Consider the following 21,421-nt stretch of genomic DNA (forward strand, 5'->3'; position numbering starts at 1 on the left):
GGACAGAATGGTGTGGGGAGTGAAGAGTGAGTGGCGACACCTGCAGCCAGCCCAGAGTGTAGGAGGGGGACAGAGTGGAAGGATTCTTACGGCGAAGAACGGAATTGGGGGTGGGCCGCTTGTAAGATTGGGGTGTCTCTTGCAGCTAGAGCTGCTGACCCTCCCGGCCTCAGACGACAGAACCACACATTTCTTCCTGCGTTTGTAGTCCCCAAGCCCAGGAAGAGGCTCTGTTGATAGATGCAATGGTTAAGAAGTGGCTGAGCTGAAGTCTTGAACTAGTTCTGCTCTGGCCTCGAGAATGGCTGGAATACTTGAGTTGGCTTGGAAATGGGACTCACGGGTCAAGTACACGGAGCCTCACATATAAGGGAAGTTCTGCTCTTCCCTGGTGGGCACAAACCCCTCATCCAAAGGACGGAGACCACTAAGATGTTGGACAGCATAGACCCCTCTCCCTTCAGTACTCAAGCTGATGAAGAACAAGGAGGACTCCCCGGCCCCAGGCCACCAACAGGGTCCAACCCAGGGACCCCCATAGCTCTTGGTCTTTACAGTAATAAGAAGCAGAGCCCAGAGTGGGAGGAATGCTCTTAAATTACTTTTCTTCTCTAATTTAAAAGAGACGGGGAAGGGAGGGGCCTTATGCCCAGAAGTCTGGCATTGAGGCTTATCACTCATCTGCATGCTTGTGCTGTGTGGTACAGGCAGGAGGGACCGAAGCACTCCCCTATCAGCCCTCCTCCCCAGCACCTCACCTTTCTGCACTAAGAGGCTCCTTCCAGGTTCCTTCCACAGCCTGCTTGCCCTGCCTGTCTCCTCCTGGTGCTCCCAGTTTATGTCTGCATAGTGGGCAATCAGCGAAAGGAGTTCCCACTCAGGCACTTTATCCATAGGAGGCTTCCGAACCACAGTTGTCTGGGAACCGATGGTTCCAGCAGTTTCTCTGCCTGCAGGCTCCCGGAGGCAAAGTCCCAGAGGTAAAGTCCCAGAGGTAGAGCTGGCCTCGTTTTAACTCCTTGACATCCGGTTCTAGCTGCTGCCCACACTGGTTGAAGTTCTGTTTGATGACTCTGCTTTCTTTCGGTCCTCAATGTTGACCAGCAGCCTCTCAACCACGGGGGTCTCATGGGGGCCTGCCTACCGTAGCATCTTACTAAGTAAGAACACAGGCCTGTGTGGCTCATTCAGGTTCCCAGAAGAAGCTGGTTTTTGTCACTCTATGCCTTGGTCTCTAGAATGAAGGATGAGTCTTCCACAGAACAGAAAATCACAGATCCTGACTGAAGAACCCTTCTGACTCCTTTTCTCATTGCTATTAGTTCCCTATAGAAAGAACCAAGACACTGGGAACGCTTTTTATGAAATGACACTTTATCTTTGTGATTAACTATATAATAAACTATAAAGTTTTTGCCATGGTAATCTCCTCCTTAGACCTTATTGCTTTGGTAATAAAAGCTTTTTTTATGGCCACAGGATAAAATTTTATTATCCAAGTAGTTTAGATAAAAGGAGAAGATGTGTTTGGAAGGACAGAAAGGTACGTCTGAAACACGTGAGTTTAGCATGGATTTTATGTTCATTCTGCTGATGGAGAACATGCTGGATGCATCTTAAGTCAAAGCCCATTAAAGAGTTAGGTGTTTCTGTCAAGTACTGAGCATCACCACTGGAAAACAGGACCACTCCGCTCTTAGGCTCCTGGATTAATGGAAAAGCACACATTTCAGCAGACAGTATCACCAACTCCCTGTTTTGATTCTGCACCAGAGCCTCTGCGCTTGGCAAATATCATAACAGTTTTATTCCTCAGCTTGTATCTTCAATGATGAGAGCCAGTCCATGTCCAAAAGTGTATATATTTTCACACAGACATGATTTATATGCAAGCACTACAGTATGCCTGTTAAGAAGCCCCATCATAGTTATGCCACAGAAATATAGGTATGTTTCTTCACAGTTCAGCCACTATCGAACAATCCACATCCATAACAGAATAAGAGCATAAAGGTGAAGGTTTTAAAAACTCAATTAGAGGTTTTGGAGGCAGTGACTCTTAACTAAATGTTTGAACAAAGAGTTCATTAGATGAAGAAAGGCGTTTGGGGAAGAGGTGGGACAGTGTCCTTGAGGCAGAGGGCATGTACCAAAGCTCTGTGGTGGAGGCTGAGCAGGGTTCCTGCCTCCTGGGGTATTGGGAGGCTTCAGTAAGATTGTCCTGTATGGTCAGACAGCAGTGGCGCACGCCTTTAATCCCAGGACTTGGGAGGCAGAGCCAGGCAGATCTCTGTGAGTTCGAGGCCAGCCTGGACTACAGAGCGAGATCCAGGACAGGCTCCAAAGCTACACAGAGAAACCCTATCTCAAAAAACCAAAAACAACAACAACAAAATACATATATATGTATATGTGTATATATATATATGTATGTGTGTGTGTGTGTGTGTGTGTGTGTGTGTGTGTGTGTGTATATAGTTCTCTATGGTGCTGGCCCACCAGCTGATGGGCCTGGCCGAGTCAATCAGCACTCAGTACTAGTAAGGACTGGCTCTTGCCTTGAGGCAGCAGCAAGCTGATGTCTCCCTACCGAGGAAAACCTCAAAAGCAAGAGTGACCTCTCCTTCCCCAGCAGGACTGTGGTGGGTGCACTGATGCCCTCTCTCTCAGAGGGGCCTCCCATCCTTCCCCTCTGGTAATTCCAAGCCAGATTTCTGACAAGATGCCCTCAGCCCCTGCCCACCCTGCAGCTGTTGTCTCCCCCCCCCCCACCTCCGGGGTGGCATTTCGGTGTGTGCCTAACCTTGTCCTTCTGAGAAGACTGAGTCATGCAAATGGCCCTAATTGAATCACTCTCCAAGCTGCCTGGGACACCCAGGCTTTGAGGCCATTTGAAAGGCTTTATAGACTTGGCCATTCCGTCTTGACCTGCTCTTAGTCTGGGGCTCAGGGTGATGTGTTGCTGGCTCCTTGCTGTCTGGCAGCCTCCGAGGGACAGACTAGCCTGTACTAATTCATCTGCCACATCCGTTTCCCCTCCCCAAGCCTCATGCCTTGGAAGCAAAACCCGGGAACCGGAGATCCAGTGTGATGAGACTCTTGGGGGACGGTCAAGTGGCCGCTCCTTATGCAGAGTCCTGAGCTTGGTGTGCATCTGTCTCTCAGGTCAGAGCTAAAACCCCGGGCTTGCCTTCGTGCGTGAGTTTTGAAAGCAGTCTCGTAGAGAGAGAGCAGTGCTGAATTGCTGAAACACAGGAGGACGACCTTCCCTTGCTAACCGCCCACGGGAATGGAAGCATGGTCTGATGCCAACTTCACGGGCTTTTCCACATCCCCAAGGGTGCGCATTAGGCAGATTAAGAGTTTATGGTGTAAACCTTCGTCCCTCCTGCCAGAAGGTCTGAACCAACCACTGTGTGACTATCCGGCTTTGTTTAATATGTCTTCCACCTGGGGCTATGTATTATACTACCAATGCCCATCTTGTAAACTCTCTGAGCACAGTGTTATGTTAACAAATCCTACCAACAAAAACTTAGCATGATCGTGTAGCCAGTAAAGAATTTAGCAAAGCCTCTTCCCCAAGTCAGCCTCCCTGCCCAGCATGTGCAGCCTACAGGCTTCGTGACTTCCGGGGTCTGTTCTCTGTGTAGGGACTGGGATGGTGAGGGCTAGTATCTCTGTGGAGTATACTGGCGTCGTGTAATAGTTTGCCCCTCTCCCAACTACCAACCACCTGAGGCCAGGCCAACCTTGCCAAATGGATGCATTTCCCTTCATGTGTGCTGTGTCTATCTCAAAACCTTCAGCTCTCGCCAGGCAGTGGTGGCTCGTGCCTTTAATCCCAGCACTCGGGAGGCAGAGCCAGGCATATCTCTGAGTTCAAGGCCAGCCTGAGCTACAGAGTGAGTTCCAGGAAAGGCGCAAAGCTACACAGAGAAACCCTGTCTCAGGAGGAAAAAAAAAAAAACAAACCTTCAGTTCTCTTCAGACGTCTGCTAGATATTCTTTCTCCTGACCATCACCGCTTTCTTCTCTCTGTCTTGCCCTCTTGGTGAGTTCTGCAGGCCCTCTCATATCTCTGCAAAAAGAATGCAGACTCCATGATGATGAAAGAAACCTTGACTCTCCCACTTCCTTCTCCCCACTCACCTTTTTCTCAGTTTCCATAGCTGTAAACCCCCCCACCCCGCCGCCCCAGCTCCAAAACCCTTGGCTGCCACATGCTTAGCAAATATTGACCCGATGAATTAGTGTGTTGTGGCTCTTCCCAGTTCTCTCTCTCTCTCTGCACCATATCGCTAAACAGCATCCCAAACTCTGCAATTCTGTGTCACTCTCTTTGTGACGAGCCAGCAGCACAAGTCACTGGCCACTCTCACGTGACTCCATCATTCTGTGAACCCATAAGTCAGCTAACCTATAAGTCAGCTAGTTGCCCAGCCTCTTGGGCCCACATGAATTCTCCTGGCCTACCTTTCTGTGTTCTTTGGAAATCCGAAGCCTGTTTCAAGATAATGCATGAGTTTTGGGGGTGCAAGTGGGCTTTACCTTCTTTACCTGCTGTGCCTTTAGACTCTGTCTCTTCCCATCTGTTCATCCCTGCATCACCCCAGGTGTGAAGCCCAGCCACTTCCTCAGTGTATGTGTGTGCACTCATGCTCACTAGACCTTGGGTTCCAGTGACTCAATCTGGCACTGTATACATTGCCCAGTATGTGCTGGTTTGTACAGAGGTGGACCTTCAAAGAAACATGTAACAGTGAAGACTCTCAGAGAAAGGAACTCAGTCAACCGGGGTAGGGATGAGGTGGAGACTCCCCATCTGACCTGTCCGTGTTGTGCATTTCCCATATCTAAGACAGACTGTCGCCATGCCTATGTACCGTCAATAGAGACAATACAGAAGACTGCTTACACAAGAGTGCTCAAACCCAGTGACCTTAATCCATGTGTGTCATGGGGACTCCTGATGCTGTCTATGGTTGAGGGCCTAGGCTCAGAGAATGCACCTGGCACCGCACAGGTCACGCTCCACTGGCATTTTCTGGTTGCAGAGAGCTGAACTCCACAGCAGATGCTTACGTTCACAAACTACTTCTTATTTTGACCAATTTTGCAAATAACCAAGAAGGAAATTTTCAACACTGTGTCTCTTGAAAGTACAGGTGATAGAACAACCTAAATTAGTGATAACTTCAATGCATTGAAACACATACTACATGAATTTGTAATTAAAGTATATAAACCAGAATAATAACTCATTGACACCTTTGGAGGATGCTAAAGAACTAACTAGCTTGAAAACCAATTTACAAAAAGAAAATGAAACATCTGCCTTACCTGTACAAACTATATTTAATGACCGCCAACAAGTGGACAGCTCAGCCTCCCTCCCTCCATCTGTGTGTGTGTGTCTGTCTCAGAGAGACAAAGAGACAGACACCATGGAGATTAAGCCCAGAGCTGTGAACATGCTAACCAAGTGCTCTAACACTGAACTAAGCCCAAGCCTGTAAAGTTTCTCTTTATAAAAATAGTTCAGTAAATAAGAGACTCATACAAATCGGAATTCTCTACAAACTGTGTCCATCTAGACAATGATGTTGATGACTATTAATAACAAAAAGAAGAATGTCTTGGTTTGATGCAGTGTCTTTATTAGGTGATGAAAATCAGGTTGGAGCTGTCTTCTGGAGGAATATTTAAGTGTATAATTCTGTCAGCACATACACAAAGATGTAACACATGTGTAAAGTATTCTATGTCTGAAAAAGTCAATCCTGAATCTTAACAAATTTCTACATCTAATAATTTCATAGGAAGTATAAAAAGAGTGGGTTTAATAAAGCTATAGAGATGTTATTAGCAAAATTCAGACTTTGGATAACTCTTGAGGGCAACTTGATTCCTTCAAATAAATTGCAAAAGAAATGAGAGAGCAGATGAGAGGGAGCTGGCAGATTAAAACAAGAACAAGTCTATTTTAGATCTCAGTTTAAACAAACTACTGAAAAATTAGGAAACAGCTGTAGAAACCTGAATATGTAGAAACCTGAAGCATTGAGCTATTAATAATGTTTTGTGTGATTAAAGTAATGTGGTTATGATTCCAGCAAGTCCTTAAAATTCAGATATATGTACGTATGTAGACAGACAGACAGACAGACAGATAATTTGTGACCAAATGAAAATTAAAAGTTCAGCTCATGTCTGTGATTTAAAGACAAATCTGAGAAGGGATACAGAGGTATTAGTGATGTGTTGTTTCTTTTGAGAGTTCAACTTGGAGATTAGGGGCTGGGATGAGAGAAATAAACTTGAATAATTGCTTTAATTAATGAACTGTATTGGAGTAAGTTCACCAGAACCTTGCTGGGCTGGGAGGATGGGAAAGTATTCACATGTATTGTCGAGCTGGCAGTGGCAGCACCCTGGAGCAGGCTTGTCCGAGTGTAGTCCTAGGACCTGCATCCGAACTGGGCCCATCTCCCTCCCTCTAAGCTAGAATCTGGGAAACAAGAACACAGAGACATTTGGGAACTGTCCTTGATGTCTTAAGTGCCAGCTTTTCAACTTCTTATCATTGTTTTGGAACTTTGGAATGTGTAAGGAAAAAATATACCCAGATTTAAATGCAAAGCCATACAGTTCTGGAAGTTGAAAGGGCCTTTTCTTTTCAGATGTGTTGACAGTGATTTAATCAGCAGATGTCACTGTTATCCTCGGGGACATCCCTTCCATGCTGCTTGTTTTAGAGACAGGGTGTTCTCCTGGCATGGTCACACAAAAATACTTGGGATAATTTTGTTTCATGACAATTCTTTTTTTGTGCATTTCCATTGATTCTTCAAAGTTTATAAGTTTTTGTTTCTGTTTTTCTCCAGCATCATTGACAAAGAAGTTTCACTGATGGCAGAAATGGATAAAGTCAAAGAAGAAGCCAGTAAGTATGCACGTGCCTGTGTGATAAGCTGCCAACTAACCCAAAGCAATGGGGGGGGGGGAGTTACAGGTTGGGGGCAAGACCCTACAATTCAGACTGAAATACAACTAGTGGGTGAGATCCGTAACCCCAGGCAGGTCACTCATCTCTGTGTTTCTGCTACACCGTCTGGCAAAAGGACAGAGCCACAGCTCATTTCTCACAGCTTTCAGTGCAGAATATTCACTGAGGAAATATGAGGTGTCTGCTGAGTTCTTTGAATTCAAGGGGACTTTCATGCCCACACAGAAATTAAACAATTATATTTAAAAGGGCAGTAAATTTATGATTACATCTGTGTAGATATGTGTAGTGTATTTTGGATGGGTGTGTGAACATGTGCATGTGGTTTCATGTAGGGTGTGTGTACACCCATGTGTGCTCATGTGTGTGAAGGCCAGATGACAACCTCAGGGGTCTCCTATCACACTTTATATTTTGAAAAAGAGGCATCATGAACCCAAAGCTCATCAGTTTGGCCAGATAGCCAATAGGCTCCAGAGATCCACCTGCCTCTGTCCCCCAGAGCCAAAATTACAGATGTGTGCCACTGCACCTGCCTTCTTCATGGGATTGCTAGGTCACCCACAGGATTGAACTGATTCACCTGAGGATTGAACTCAGGTCCTCAAGATTACACAGTGGCCACTATACCGACTGAGTCATCTCCTCAGCCCTGACATTGATTTGGGGAAAACAGATAATCAATTTAAAGACAGTCACTTTTTTTTTTCAGAGCTGAGGACCAAACCCAGGGCCTTGTGCTTGCTAGGCAAGCACTCTACCGCTGAGCTAAATCCCCAACCCCAAAAGATAGTCATTTTTAAGTCTATACAGTTTACAATCTCACTAGGTCATTCATAGTCATTTTAACTCATTCACTTTTAAGTTCAAGTAACTCAAGTTTATCAAATTGAATTCCAATGTTGCTCCTGTTTGGCCTAGGGATGTAGCTCAATTTGAGAGAGCACTTGCCTAGCAAGCCCTGGGTTTGATTCCCAACATGACCCAAACCAGACATTGCGGTGCATGCCTATAATCTATCAAGCCAAAGCAAGAGCATCAAAATAGTGAGTTTGGAGCCAACCTAGAGTAAATTAGACACTTTCACAAGATGAAAAACAGAACAACAAAATTTGTGCCACTTAAAGCTGCCTAAATATTTGTGATGGGGCATGTGTGTGTTTAATATATCTGTCTCTTCTCAAGCATTTTAGGAACATGACAACACACTAATAAACCAAACAAGCAAAATATCCCCAAGCTTTTAAGTGAGTTATATAGGATTAATAAATAATTCAAATACAGAAATGCACTAAATGAAATTTTCTTAAAATACTCCAATCCTGTTTACAAACTCTGTCAAAAATGCCAACACCTGCCAACTTCAGTAAGAGAAAACCAATCCATGTTTTAACTTAAAATTATAAAGATAGATTGCCTGATAAAGCAAATTCTTTACTTGAATAATGAACACAAGCTGGGTGTGGCAACACACCTCTTTAATCCCAGCATTTGGGAGGCAGAGATAGGTGGATCTCTGTGAGTTTAGGAGGCCAGCCTAACACATTCATATTGTCATGATTACTGTAAAACTTCTCCTGTGTTTAAAAACAAAATAGTAACATTCTGGGTTTTATGTTATGTGTGTTTATGTCTAAATCTCCCTCTGTGACAAGTAGCAGAGCAGATGGTGATGTGTGTGTGTTCTGTGTAAGATACAGTCTGTGCAGATGGTGATGTGTGTGTGTGTGGTGGTGATCTGTGTAAGATACAATCTGTGCAGATGGTGATGTGTGTGTGTGTGGTGGTGATCTGTGTAAGATACAATCTGTGCAGATGGTGATCTGTGTGTGGTGGTGATCTGTGTAAGATACAATCTATGCAGATGGTGATGTGTGTGTGTGGTGGTGATCTGTGTAAGATACAATCTGTGCAGATGGTGATCTGTCTGTGGTGGTCTGTGTAAGATACAATCTGTGCAGATGGTGATGTGTGTGTGTGGTGATCTGTGTAAGATACAGTCTGTGCAGATGGTGATGTGTGTGTGTGTGGTGATCTGTGTAAGATACAATCTGTGCAGATGGTGATCTGTCTGTGGTGGTCTGTGTAAGATACAATCTGTGCAGATGGTGATGTGTGTGTGTGGTGGTGATCTGTGTAAGATACAATCTGTGCAGATGGTGATGTGTGTGTGTGTGTGTGTGTGTGTGGTGATCTGTGTAAGATACAATCTGTGCAGATGGTGATGTGTGTGTGTGGTGATCTGTGTAAGATACAGTCTGTGCAGATGGTGATGTGTGTGTGTGTGTGGTGATCTGTGTAAGATACAATCTGTGCAGATGGTGATCTGTCTGTGGTGGTCTGTGTAAGATACAATCTGTGCAGATGGTGATGTGTGTGTGTGGTGGTGATCTGTGTAAGATACAATCTGTGCAGATGGTGATGTGTGTGTGTGTGTGTGTGTGTGTGGTGATCTGTGTAAGATACAATCTGTGCAGATGGTGATGTGTGTGTGTGGTGATCTGTGTAAGATACAGTCTGTGCAGATGGTGATGTGTATGTGGTGGTGATCTGTGTAAGATACAATCTATGCAGATGGTGATGTGTGTGTGTGGTGATCTGTGTAAGATACAGTCTGTGCAGATGGTGATGTGTGTGTGTGTGGTGATCTGTGTAAGATACAATCTGTGCAGATGGTGATCTGTCTGTGGTGATCTGTGTAAGATACAATCTGTGCAGATGGTGATGTGTGTGTGTGGTGGTGATCTGTGTAAGATACAGTCTGTGCAGATGGTGACGTGTGTGTGTGTGGTGGTGGTCTGTGTAAGATACAATCTGTGCAGATGGTGATCTGTGTGTGTGTGTGGTGATCTGTGTAAGATACAGTCTGTGCAGATGGTGATGTGTGTGTGGTGGTGATCTGTGTAAGATACAGTCTGTGCAGATGGTGATGTGTGTGTGGTGGTGATCTGTGTAAGATACAGTCTGTGCAGATGGTGATGTGTGTGTGTGTGGTGGTCTGTGTAAGATACAGTCTGTGCAGATGGTGATGTGTGTGTGGTGGTGATCTGTGTAAGATACAGTCTGTGCAGATGGTGATGTGTGTGTGGTGGTGATCTGTGTAAGATACAATCTGTGCAGATGGTGATGTGTGTAGTGTGGTAATGTATGTAAGGTGGCAATCTGTGCAATGGTAATCTATATACCATGGTAGTCTGTGTAAGACGGCAGTATGTGTGCGCCATGACAGTCTTACACAGGATGAGATTCATGAGTTGGAAATTTCAGCCAAGACAAGATTCCACAGATGAAACAGGGTGGATGGCTAATCCTTTCTAACTATTGAATCCAGTCTGGTATGCTCTGGGAACCCAACAACCACATTTCTCACCTGGGATGTACTTTACCGTGCTTTTCCTGGGCATTCTGAACGCTTCAGCCTTACCCAGATTTTATCTTATGAGTTAGTTTAATGGCCTTTTAACTCAATCCTTTTTCATTTGACTACCAATATATTTACATTATATATATATATATATTTGCACAAGAATGAAAGATTAAACCAAATTCTTTCTTTTTTTCTCTCCTCTGTACCTTGACCATAATTCAGTTTTCGTTTTTGAAAAGTGGCAATCAGTACTTTTAGTTAAAAACTTTCAGGGGTGAGGAGAGTGAGGGTGAGACAGCTCAGCAGGTCACGGCCCTCGTTGCCAAGCCTGTGGACCTCAGTTGGCTCCCCAGGACCACACACAGGAGAAGCAGAGAACCATCTTGTCCTCCCCAGACACACTGCGTTGTGCACAGGCTTACACATACATGCACACAGCAGATAAATAAATGTAATAAAGATGACAAAACAAGGAGAACTTTCTAGGGGCTGAGTAGATGGCTCAGGGTACAGAGCACAAGCATAAGGACTAAGTTTGAGCTCTCGTGTTAAATGCCCTGTATGGGGTGTGTAGGAATTCCTGGCCACTCCCCTAGCTTCATGACCGCACATGCGCAGTTCAGTAGCCAAGTAAGGGGCCTTACATCCTACATAATCCATGCGCTGCGTGATCAGGTAATTTGTGCACAGTGTAATCACGCAATCTATGCACATGCATGGTGCACACATTCCATATGTGCATGTGCAAGGGAATCCATAAGAAGTGGGACACAGACCCCCTCCTCTTTCTTCTCCTTCTCCTCCCCGCCCTCTCTCTCTGCACGTGTCTTCCACAGGCCTGGTCATGCTCACTTCTGTCCTTCTCCTCTAATAAAACTATGATAGTGGGTTTTTTCGTGCCTCTTGGCTTTTCTCAAATGGTAACAGCGCCGCTTAATCAATAACACAGCGCCGCCGCATTAAAACCAACAGGGTGCACAGCTGCAGTCCCAGCACTGAAGAGGCAGACATGATGGGACCCCTGCAGTTCACTGGCCAGCCACTCCATCTGAATCAGTGAGTTCCCAGGTTCAGCAAGGGACCCTGTCTCAAAAAATATAAGATGGGAAGACGTTGGGACTTTGATGTATTAGATCTCTGTTTTCATTTTGGCAGGTGGTACTGTCTATGTGCTGAGTTTTATGGCCTGAATGGTACTTCCATCATGGAGTCAGTTGTGCTAAGGCCTGGGGCCCTATTAGATTCCCCAGTGGTCTTAGTCAGTGAGTCTAATCATGGACCCACCCTGCTCTAAAGAGGTGTGGTTGGTCCTAAGGACCATTAATTTTACTAAATTGGTACATAATTGGCCATATAGTTTAAAATGTAGGGCTACACCATTAATCCAATCAGAAAGAGAATTAAAGGCCCAGTCAGTGCTGATACAGAGTAGTTAGCCAGGCAGACCAAGAGAACAGAGACTGGTATCAATTACCTGATTTATGTCTTTCTCTTTTTGAGGTTTTCTCCAGCCGTGGCAAGATTTTCTCTAATTACTCCTGATCAGTTAGCATAGAAACAACATGTTTCTCCCAAAGTCAGACATGGTGTCCTTTATCTTATAGGAAGTAAGTCTAAGCCTCTCCAATTACATAGGACCATTAACTGTTGCTTTCATTCAGAAACAGAAACTCTTACTACCTCTAGGTCCTGATTAACCTGTCTTCTTAGTTTGGAAAGCATTTAGTTAAGTCTCTAGTACAAACCCACCAGGTAGGCTCAGGGACCCAGTAATATTGCAGTTGCCAAGATGAGTTAACCCACAGGGCAAAATGGCAGGCATCAGAATAAGGGGCCGTGCCTAGGTTAAAGGTTTTGAATACCAGACAAGTTTTAGCCCCTTTAAAGCCCTCTAGCCTTAATTAGGGCTACCCCCACCACAATGAGTTCTGTCAGTCAATAACTGACAGTCTGGTTAGTTCTTGTACTTATGTAGTTTGGGGATCAGGTGTCTAAGCATAGCCAGCCATCCTGGCTGATTTCTGGCTGGGAATGGTTAACTCCATCTGATTCCCTGAGATTTCCCTGTTTTCCCAGTGGCCAGAGCCTTTCTGATGGAATTTTCAGACTTTTTTGTTTTATGGCCATTGGATTACATTTCCCTTTTGGTCATTTCCTGGGAGGGGACTTCTTCTCTAAATATTCATGTGTTTTGTAATGGAAACTTCATTCAGGGGTGACAACTAGGGGCCCCAGCCGCAGGGCACGCATAGACTTGTAAACTCCGTATTCCTGTCTCAAAAGATAAAACTCTTGTATCTTTCCTTTCTCCAGTATAAGCAGACACTTAAAGTGGGCATCAGTAAGTAAAGGTCAAGACGGAGTATGGGTTACTGGCCTGCAGCCTCATTAGCTATCACCTTCCCTGTATCTGTCTTTCTCAGTTCCCAGGTCCAGGGTAGGAGGGGGTGGAACATGACCCTGTGTTAATACCAAACCATAGACTCAGGAGGAGATAGAGGCCCAGTGAGTGGAAGGGCCTGGGCCCCGACCAAACCTTCATTTCAATGGGTCCATCGTCCAGAGACAGGCCATTTGTCAGCCACGCCTGTGGCTTCTGCTTTCTTGACCTGGGTGTGGTGGATCCATGTTGTAACGCCAGCTACCTTCACAGCTGTAGGAGTGGAGAGAATCACTGTGCAGGGTCCTTTCCAAGTTCATTTCCATGTCCCTTTGGTTGCCGGCCTGACCCAGACAGTATCACTGGACTCAAACCAGGGGAAACTGGTGGTGGACTCCGGTTGGCTAGGTCTCTCAGATAGTTCAATGAACAGCCTGTAACTGGAGTAACTTGAGAAAGGAGTGGTTAGAGAGGTCTGCCAACTGCTGGTCTCCAAGCCTGGGAGGCAGTCGGGGAGGTCTTCTAAATATAATCTCCTAGGGGGTAAATCCTTCCCCACCTGGGGTGCAGCAGGCCCAAAACAAAGCAAAGGAAGGAAGGAGGTCTGTCCATCCCTTGCTGGATTCTATAATGAGAGTCTTGTTAGAGGTGTTTTTTTTGTATGTATTTGCTTGTTTGTTTGTTTACATACTGTTTATTTGTTTTTTTTTACCTGCCCTGAACTCTAAGGCCTGTGTGTGCAATGACGTTTCCAATCTATGTTAAAGCTTTAGCTATTAACTGAGAGGTTTTGGCTGTGAAAGCCAGGCCATTGTTGCACCCCATTGCTGGGGGGAGGCCAAATCAGGGAGCCAGGTCCTGGAGGAGCTTTTTAAGTTACTATTTGAGCAGTTTTAATCGAGGTGAGGAACACTTCTACCCACTGGAAAAGATATTTATAAACACTAGCAAGTACTTGTATCCTCCCCTGGCAAGCCAGATCTTGGTGAAGTCAGTTTCCCAGAGTTCATCAGGGTGCTGGCCTCTGGTCTGGATCACTTCCTGGGAAAGAGCTCTCTGTTTTGGATTTACTTGGGCACAAACCTGGCATCTTGCTAAGACATCCCGCACTAGACTGTCCAGTCTAGTTACACCTTGGTCTGAGCACCTCAGGAAGTTTAGGGACCCTGGTGAAGGTCAGTTACCAGAGTCATGCTGTTGTTTCTGGAAGAGTGATTTTTCCCTGTGCCATTCCATCAACCTGTGGGTTTGAGCTGTCCATTTCTTCTTTACCATGGAGTCTCCGGCAGCACAGGGTCATGGTATATCATCAGAATCTCAATAGTCCTCTCTGGTCTTAGGGCTGTTTGTTGGGCAGCCAGGTCCGAGGCCCAGGAGTGGAGGACAGCGGTTTTTTGTAGGGGAGCCTCTAGGAGGCCAAGATTTTGTTTTATTCTCCAAGCAGTGAGAAGCCCTCTTTCTCTATAGATCCCTCCATGGACATGCCTAGTAGTAAGACCATAGCAACTGTTCATGTATGTGGTGGTGGACTTTGCTTTTCTCCATCTGAGAACTTGGGTCAGATCAATCAGCTCTGTTCTCTGTGCTCAGGTGCCCAGCTTGGGCCCAAATCATTTGGGTTAAAGTAAATACTGAAGTCTCCATGTACCTGGCGTCATCTTTCATATAAGGACAGTCATGGATGAGCATCTTTGGTTTGTGATTGGTCAAGAGGGTAGCAGGATTAATGGTGGTGGGCTTCTCAAACTAGACTTGAGGGTGGTCCAGGAGTAAGACTCGGTACTGGGTTACCCAGGTGTTAGACAGCCAGCATTCTGGTGTTCCTTGGAGGAAGGCCGCCACGGTATGGGATGCTGTGAGTATCTTGACCTACAGTTTTCTTTGTTTGCTTGTTTGTTTTCATTAGACTAGTAGTTGTTGCCACAGCTCTTAGACAGGTGGGCCATCCTGTGACTACAGGGTCTGGTCATTTGGACAGGGATGTTGCAGGACTTTTCCATGGCCTCAAAGTTTGGGTTAAAACCCCTTTGATAATGTCTTTTGTTTTGTGGACAAGCAGTTGGAAGGGTTTTGAGCCGTCTGGAAAGGCTAGGACTGGAGCTGAAGCCAAAGCTGTTTCTAAAGCCTCAGACACCTTTGTTTCATCTCCATCCAGATCAGGGGCTCCGTGCCCCACTTGGTGTTGGTGTACAGAGGCCCTACTGTTTCTACAAACTCTGGCCTAGAATCCAATAGCTAGCTGTTCAGTCCCTGAGGCTAGAGGTCTTAGCTAGTCTTCGTGGTTTATGTTGCGGTCCTGAAGAAGCAGATTCTAATACTGGGAAAGACATGCTTCCACAGCAGAATAGATGAACTTGCCAGCAAGAGTGAAGGAGAGCAGGCAAAAAGGCAAAAACGTCCTTCCATTTTTTTCTGCGGACTGCCGTCAGAAGGTGTGGCCCAGACTTAGGTAGTTGATTCCAAATGTATTTGAGTTGACAACCAAGACAATTAAAGTCAGTATAGTGTCTGTAGACTACACCATCCATATTAGTGAACACTGATGTAATTATTTTAAAAGTATGTTCTAGATGAATATATCTCACTTTGTTACTAATATGTTAGCTCTGTGTGTATACTGTATCAGCACTTTGTAAATGTTACTGTTTAGCTGCACAGTGACCCTGCAGGGGGTGCAGGATTATTATATCTTACGGGTGAACAAATAAGCATGTATATCACCAGGCTTTCAGACTTCGTCTGCCTCCCCTGGGAACTGAGGGTCGCACAGATATGTTCTTGACAGATTTCCTAGAGATGTGGGAGGAAAACATGACTTTGTATTAACTTGAGCACGTTATGAAGTAAAATAGCAAATTCTCAAGAACTGTTATGGAATAAGAAGGCTTTCAAAGAGTCTCTATGCTTGAAGAAATGCTTGCACTCCACACCTGGCCCCAAGATTCTGAGCACACCTTCTGCTGTTGAGTATTATTGGAGAAGCCTTAAGATTTCCATGGTTCAAGTAATATGAGCCAAGCTTCCAGTGTGTTCTAAGAATCTGAAGGGATTTACAAATCCTATTGAGAAAATGGATTTCAGCAGGCCAGATTCTGTTTATAAGGTTGCATACATAATATTAAGTCTTGCATGTAGAAGGGACCCAAGCTGCATGGAACTGTCTCCCTCTACAGATTTCTGAAAGCATAGTGCTTTCAAAATATACATGTTATTCTATTTTAATTATAGGATCGATGATCTTAAGATCTGATCTGTTTTTGTTGTTGCTTCTTGTTTTTGTGATTGACGTGCTGATGGTGAAAATGTGAGCCCCTCAAGAACATGGGCTTTAGATCTTAACTTTTCAGGCTTTTTCATAATGAAAGACTTTGAAATGTTAATGAGACTATATGTAAAAATGCGCCCCAGCGCTTGCTGATCCACACAGTCTTCATTCTCATGATTTGCGTGAGTCTAAGCTCAGAATTTAGTGGTGATCTTGCACCTGCATTCCCATTTTAGGGCCCATTTATATCTATTTTTAAAAAATCTTCTGTATCGAGTGAATGCCCAAGTTCCACATCATCAGAAAGAACAATGACCTCTAATTGTCTCCAGTTTCACAAATGATCCATTGAGAAAAGCGGGGTCTGCTTAGCCACCCAGTGGCTGCGGTCCACCCTCCCCTTTACTGCCTTTCAAATCTGAGTCTTCAGAATTGATCATTTTTATCATACTTTGCAAGAAGAAAGCATAGCATTTCCTATTTTTACTCAATAATCGTTTTCTCATGTTACAGACTTTAGTCCCATGCATATGTTGAATTATAATGACAAGTAAGTAACTAATCAAAACTATGGGTCCTGAAAACTTTTTTATGTGAGTATGGGGTGGGGAGAGATACTGATTCCTATGTGTGGTACATGTGTGAGTGTATATACCCGTTTGTGTGTGTGCATGTGGAGGTTAGAAGTCAACATCAGATGTCTTCCTCTGACACTGGACACTCTGTTTTGTTTGTTTGTTTGTTTCCTGATGAGGGGTCTCTTCTCTGAACCTGGGGGTTCACTGACCAGCTAGATTGACTGCCCAGGGAGCCCAAGGGATCTTCCTGTTCCTCCCCACACCCCTAGTAGCTGTGAGGTCACTGACAAGCACAGCCTTGCCCAGCTCTTTGCATGGGGTTGGGGATATGAATTCAGATGCTCACACTTGCACAGCATACACTTTACCCAGTGTCTTAGTCAGGGTTTCTATTGCTGTGGAGAGACACCATGGTCATGGCAACTCTTAAAAAGGAAAACATTTCATTGAGGCTTGCTTACAGAGATCAGAGGTTTAATCTGTTATCATCATGGCTGGAAGCATGATGGCATGCAGGCAGACATGGTGCTGGAGAAGGAGCTGAGAGTTCTGCATCTTGACCCACAGGCAACAGAAGTGACTGTGACACACTGGGAAGAGCTTGAGCATTGGAGACCTCAAAACCCACCTCCACAGTGACACATTTCCTCCAACAAGGCCACACATAGTCTAACAAGGCCACATCTCCTAATAGTGCCAGTCCCTATGGGCCAAGTCCTCAAACATGAGTCTATGGGGGCCATTCCTATTCAAACCACCATACCCACAGCCCCAGATCTAGACAGTCTTAAGTGGTACAGGAACTTCGGTTCTTATTTTGATATCCTTTCAGATAGTGGACCCATTCACTCAATGAATCCTTCATTCAGCATCCATTCCATGATTCAGTCTTATTCTAGTCCCGTGAGTGACTGGAGATGTATACAGACAGGTAACATTAATGTTGTCAGAGAGGCATGTGGGGAAGGTGTACACTGGGCATCATGCTTTAATCAGTTTCCCTTGGGATGCTGAGCAAGGATGGCTACAAATTACTGTTTTTAAAAGAGGGCTTCACATAGCCTAGGCTGATCTCACCTTACTGTGGAGCTAAGGATGACCTTGAACTTCTGATTCTTCTGCCTCTCACTCCCAGGTGGTAGGATTACAGGCCTCTAGCACCATGCCTCGTCATGTCAGGATAGAGATGAACTGGGAGCTTATGCACTCTAAGCAGAGTCCACCAAGTGAGCCATGTCCCCAGCCCACATTCCAATGTTTTAAGGACCTCTAGAAATCTCTTTTAAATAGAATTTCCTACTTTCTAAATGTGGACACTCAAATTTGTAAAGCTAATGTGTAGATCAACCAAACCTGTTCTCTGGCCAAAAAATAAAATAATAATAATAATAATAATAATAATAATAATAATAATAATAATAGCAGGCTGCTATTCTGTGATCTCTGGTGCAACTAGATGCCCTGAAACATCACTAAAAATGACACTGTCGGCATTCAGGTGCAAATGCGTCACTCACATTATCCAGACACACTTTTTCAGTAGATTTTCTGAATTCTGAGACCAGTAGGTATAGGTCAGCCTGCCCAGGCCTCTGCTAGGCAGGGGGAGCCAGATAAGTAACCAAAGGATGGTAAGTGTAATTGGCAGATGATTGGGCCCTACACGGAAAGTCATTTTATTGACACCTCCACGTTGATATTGACATGAATAGATAAGATCTGTCTTAAGAAGGGCTTCAGTGTGCAGGAATCTTAACCCTTGACTGATTAGGTGCATTGCTTATTCTTCTTTCTGTTTGCTTGCTTTGATTTTTTTAAGTGACTTGCTTGACGATGTCTCTGTTAAAATCTCTGAGAATCAAAGATCACATTGCTTGGCTGTATGTGATAGCACAGGTTTGAAATCCCAGCACAGGAGGCTGAGGCAGGAGGAATGTACATTCCAAGCCAGCTGATCTACACAATGAAATCATACTTCAAAACTATCAAAATCATAAAGATCAATCTTCTGGCTCTGTGTACTGTGAATGTGGTCTAATAAGACAGTTTATCCTTGTGCAGCAAGGGCGGAGAACAATTTAACGTGTGTGTAATCTTACATGGGGTGTTTTGTCTTAGGGCCTAATATGATTGGCCAAGAGAAACAAAGAAAATGCGTAGATGATGAAACAGAGCCAGAAGGCTGTGTACTGAGAGCTGACTCAAAGAAACCCAGCCATTCCGTACATCTAAATCTCTGTACTCAACATGCTGTTCCTTCTCATTTGGCAGTGGAGATCCTGACTGCCCGTCAGAAGAAAGCGGAAGAACTGAAGAGGCTGACTGATCTAGCCAGTCAAATGGCGGAGATGCAGCTGGCTGAACTCAGAGCAGAAATTAAGGTAGGTTTCCTGAAACCCCAGCAGAACGCTGAGCTGGAGCGCTGATCCCATTGTGTGTGCTTTTGTATCGATAGACTGCTGCGCTAATGCAGTATATCCGGTCCCCTTCCACGGGGTGGAGATACAGACTGTAGAAGGGTAAAAAGACACTTACTAACTGTCCTTAAGTAGAATATGGCTTGAAGGGATGTATTATTACAGGGGGATAAGCTAGTCAAGATCAACCCGTTAAAGTATATTTAAACATAAGTTATCTGGGATATGATTTTTACTGTGTGTAATGTGTGCCTGTGTGTATAATCACACACTCATGTGAGTATGCCCTAACAGTGATGGTTATAAAGCATCCTTTATCTTTTTTTCTAGTTTAATTCCCCTTTTTGTTAAGACTACTACCCACAAATAGGTATTTATTAGGTTTCTTCCACTGCGAGGAATATGAACTAATCCTGGCTAATCAGAAGCAGAACTTGAAATAATGCTGAGTGCAAATCACCAAAGCTGGGTGTGTCTGAAGACCTGGGTCTATACCTAGGAACCGGTGTGGTTTATGGGTAATACAGGAAAAAATAATAATTCCCTAAGTCTCTATTCAGAGCACCATGGCATTGAATGGCCTCCAAGAGTCACGAGCTCTTGTGCGACACATGATTCAAGCCACTAAGAAAAGAGTTCTGGCTGCTCTCTGCTTAGGCACACCTCTTTTTCTGGCCAAGAGAGGGGATGTGACACCTCGCTTTATAGACCCACTGAAATGGATCTTCTAAAAAAGCATTGAGTAAAGTTGCCCGAAAGGGAAGCGGTCACCAGGAAGGCAAGAAACACTTATAAGGAAGTAGGAAGGTGAAGTTGGTCCTTCTCTTTGCTTACACTCAATTATTAAACACAATGTGTATGCACACACACGTTCACCTAGCTCCTCCCCGGCTTCTAGATACCTAGGGACCTTTCAGCATATAGCTGCCACTGGCTTTAGAACAGTGTCTGTCCATCACAGTAAAAAAGCTGATTGGCCACAGCAGAAAGCGCCAGGTGACATTCATTGATCCCCTCCGTCCTGGTTAGGCATGGAAGGGAGCTCCGGGAGAAACGAACGGATTGGGGGGGATCCAGAGCCCCGGAGATGTTTCCCTTCCACTTTCCTTCTGGCCTTTCTTTCTTGGTTTCTTCCTATGCAGCCAGTTGGAAGCGCCTCCTTTCCAGTCTTTCCCCTCCTCTGTCTTCTTCCAGCCTTCACCCCAGGTCCAGAGGTAAACGCCCAAAACAGGCCCAGCCTCCCTTAGCATGAGCCATCCCCACCCCACTCAGAATACAACCCAGCACAGGACTCAGTACCTACTGCGGCGCCCATTCCCTCTGAAAATTCCAGCTTGTTAGAACGTCAGGGAGGGATGTGGGATTGCAGCTTCCAAGTCAATTGAAATCAGTTTTCTCCTAACTTTCATTTCTGCCTATCAGAATCCCACTTTTCATTACATGGTTGGTAGCACAGGCTTTGGAATGAAACAGTATAGCTCCAAAATTTTCTACTTCCGTGGCTTGGATAAATTACATATTGTCTTAGGTTCTTAGAGCCCAGAGCCCTCATCTGTAAAATAGAGGTAATAAGAATACTGACTTCATGATAATGTGATCGGGTGAAAATGAGATTATTTCTTAAGAAGTCGGTCAGCATCCAGTTTAATCTTTTTTTTTTTTTTTTAATATCCCAGATCCCGTGTTCTCTCTTATAAAAAACTGTTTTCACATGTCACTCAGTGGGAGATAATTCCTTCCGTTTCTGTGTCTCCAAAGCACCAACCACTCTCACCCTTGAATTTGATGGCATCTCTTTCCTCGCCGTGTGGTAAAGTCCCGGAGACTCAAGGAGGGTTTGAGTCACGGTTATTTCTGCATTCCTCACTGCGCCGTCTACAATTCCATCTTAATTTCGAGTTGAATCTAAATGAATTGAAAACTAATCTTTTCTACTCCCTATATGAGCCCTTGAGACTCCATCACGGAGAGAATGTTTCCTGGACGCAGACGACTTTTTCGTTTTTCTTGGTTTCTGATTAAAATAGAGATGAGGTGTCTAGGAAGGATGGCATATTTTCTTCTGACAGGTAATACCATACCAGGCCCTTGGCCAAGCTAGGCAGCCCAAGCCGGAACACAACCCAGAAACTGCCCTAGTGAGGGATGCTGAAAGGTTGATTAGATAAGCCCAGACATAGAGTTTATTCATCACGCACCTGTCTAAGCCGCAGAAGGGGAGTCGGGACTCCTTCTTATTTCCAGGAGAAGAAGGTGAATAGTCATGGAGGGCAGAACCCAGGCCCACTTCGTAGCACCTCAGGCTGGGCTCAAGTGATCCCCTCGAGTTTGCCACCCGTGGGCGCAGGAAGAGCAGAGTGAGCGGGTGTGCAGGTGGCACTATCTGGGACTCCTGCTTCTCTTCT

The 21,421-nt window shown here is 44.9% G+C and overlaps 1 protein-coding gene and 1 long non-coding RNA gene across 13 annotated transcripts in view; one reads left to right on the forward strand and one right to left on the reverse strand.

The window, feature by feature from the left end:
- Spats2l (spermatogenesis associated serine rich 2 like) overlaps positions 1 to 21,421 on the forward strand; it is a 170,311-nt gene that overhangs the window by 144,115 nt on the left and 4,775 nt on the right. For all 12 annotated transcript variants that reach the window (XM_036173203.1, XM_036173204.1, XM_036173211.1 and 9 more), the window contains 2 exons: positions 6,888 to 6,946; positions 18,871 to 18,980. In XM_036173203.1, coding sequence (XP_036029096.1) covers positions 6,888 to 6,946; positions 18,871 to 18,980 — 169 coding nt within the window. The remainder of the gene's footprint in view (positions 1 to 6,887; positions 6,947 to 18,870; positions 18,981 to 21,421) is intronic.
- Positions 1,274 to 21,420, reverse strand: LOC118573111. The gene is made up of 3 exons (XR_004943589.1): positions 21,215 to 21,420; positions 3,976 to 4,081; positions 1,274 to 1,704 (listed from the first exon to the last, which is right to left on the reverse strand). It is a non-coding gene; the product is annotated as an uncharacterized LOC118573111 (long non-coding RNA).

The sequence above is a fragment of the Onychomys torridus genome, chromosome 23, assembly GCF_903995425.1.
Source record: "Onychomys torridus chromosome 23, mOncTor1.1, whole genome shotgun sequence".
In the NCBI taxonomy this organism is placed as follows: Eukaryota; Metazoa; Chordata; class Mammalia; order Rodentia; family Cricetidae; genus Onychomys; species Onychomys torridus.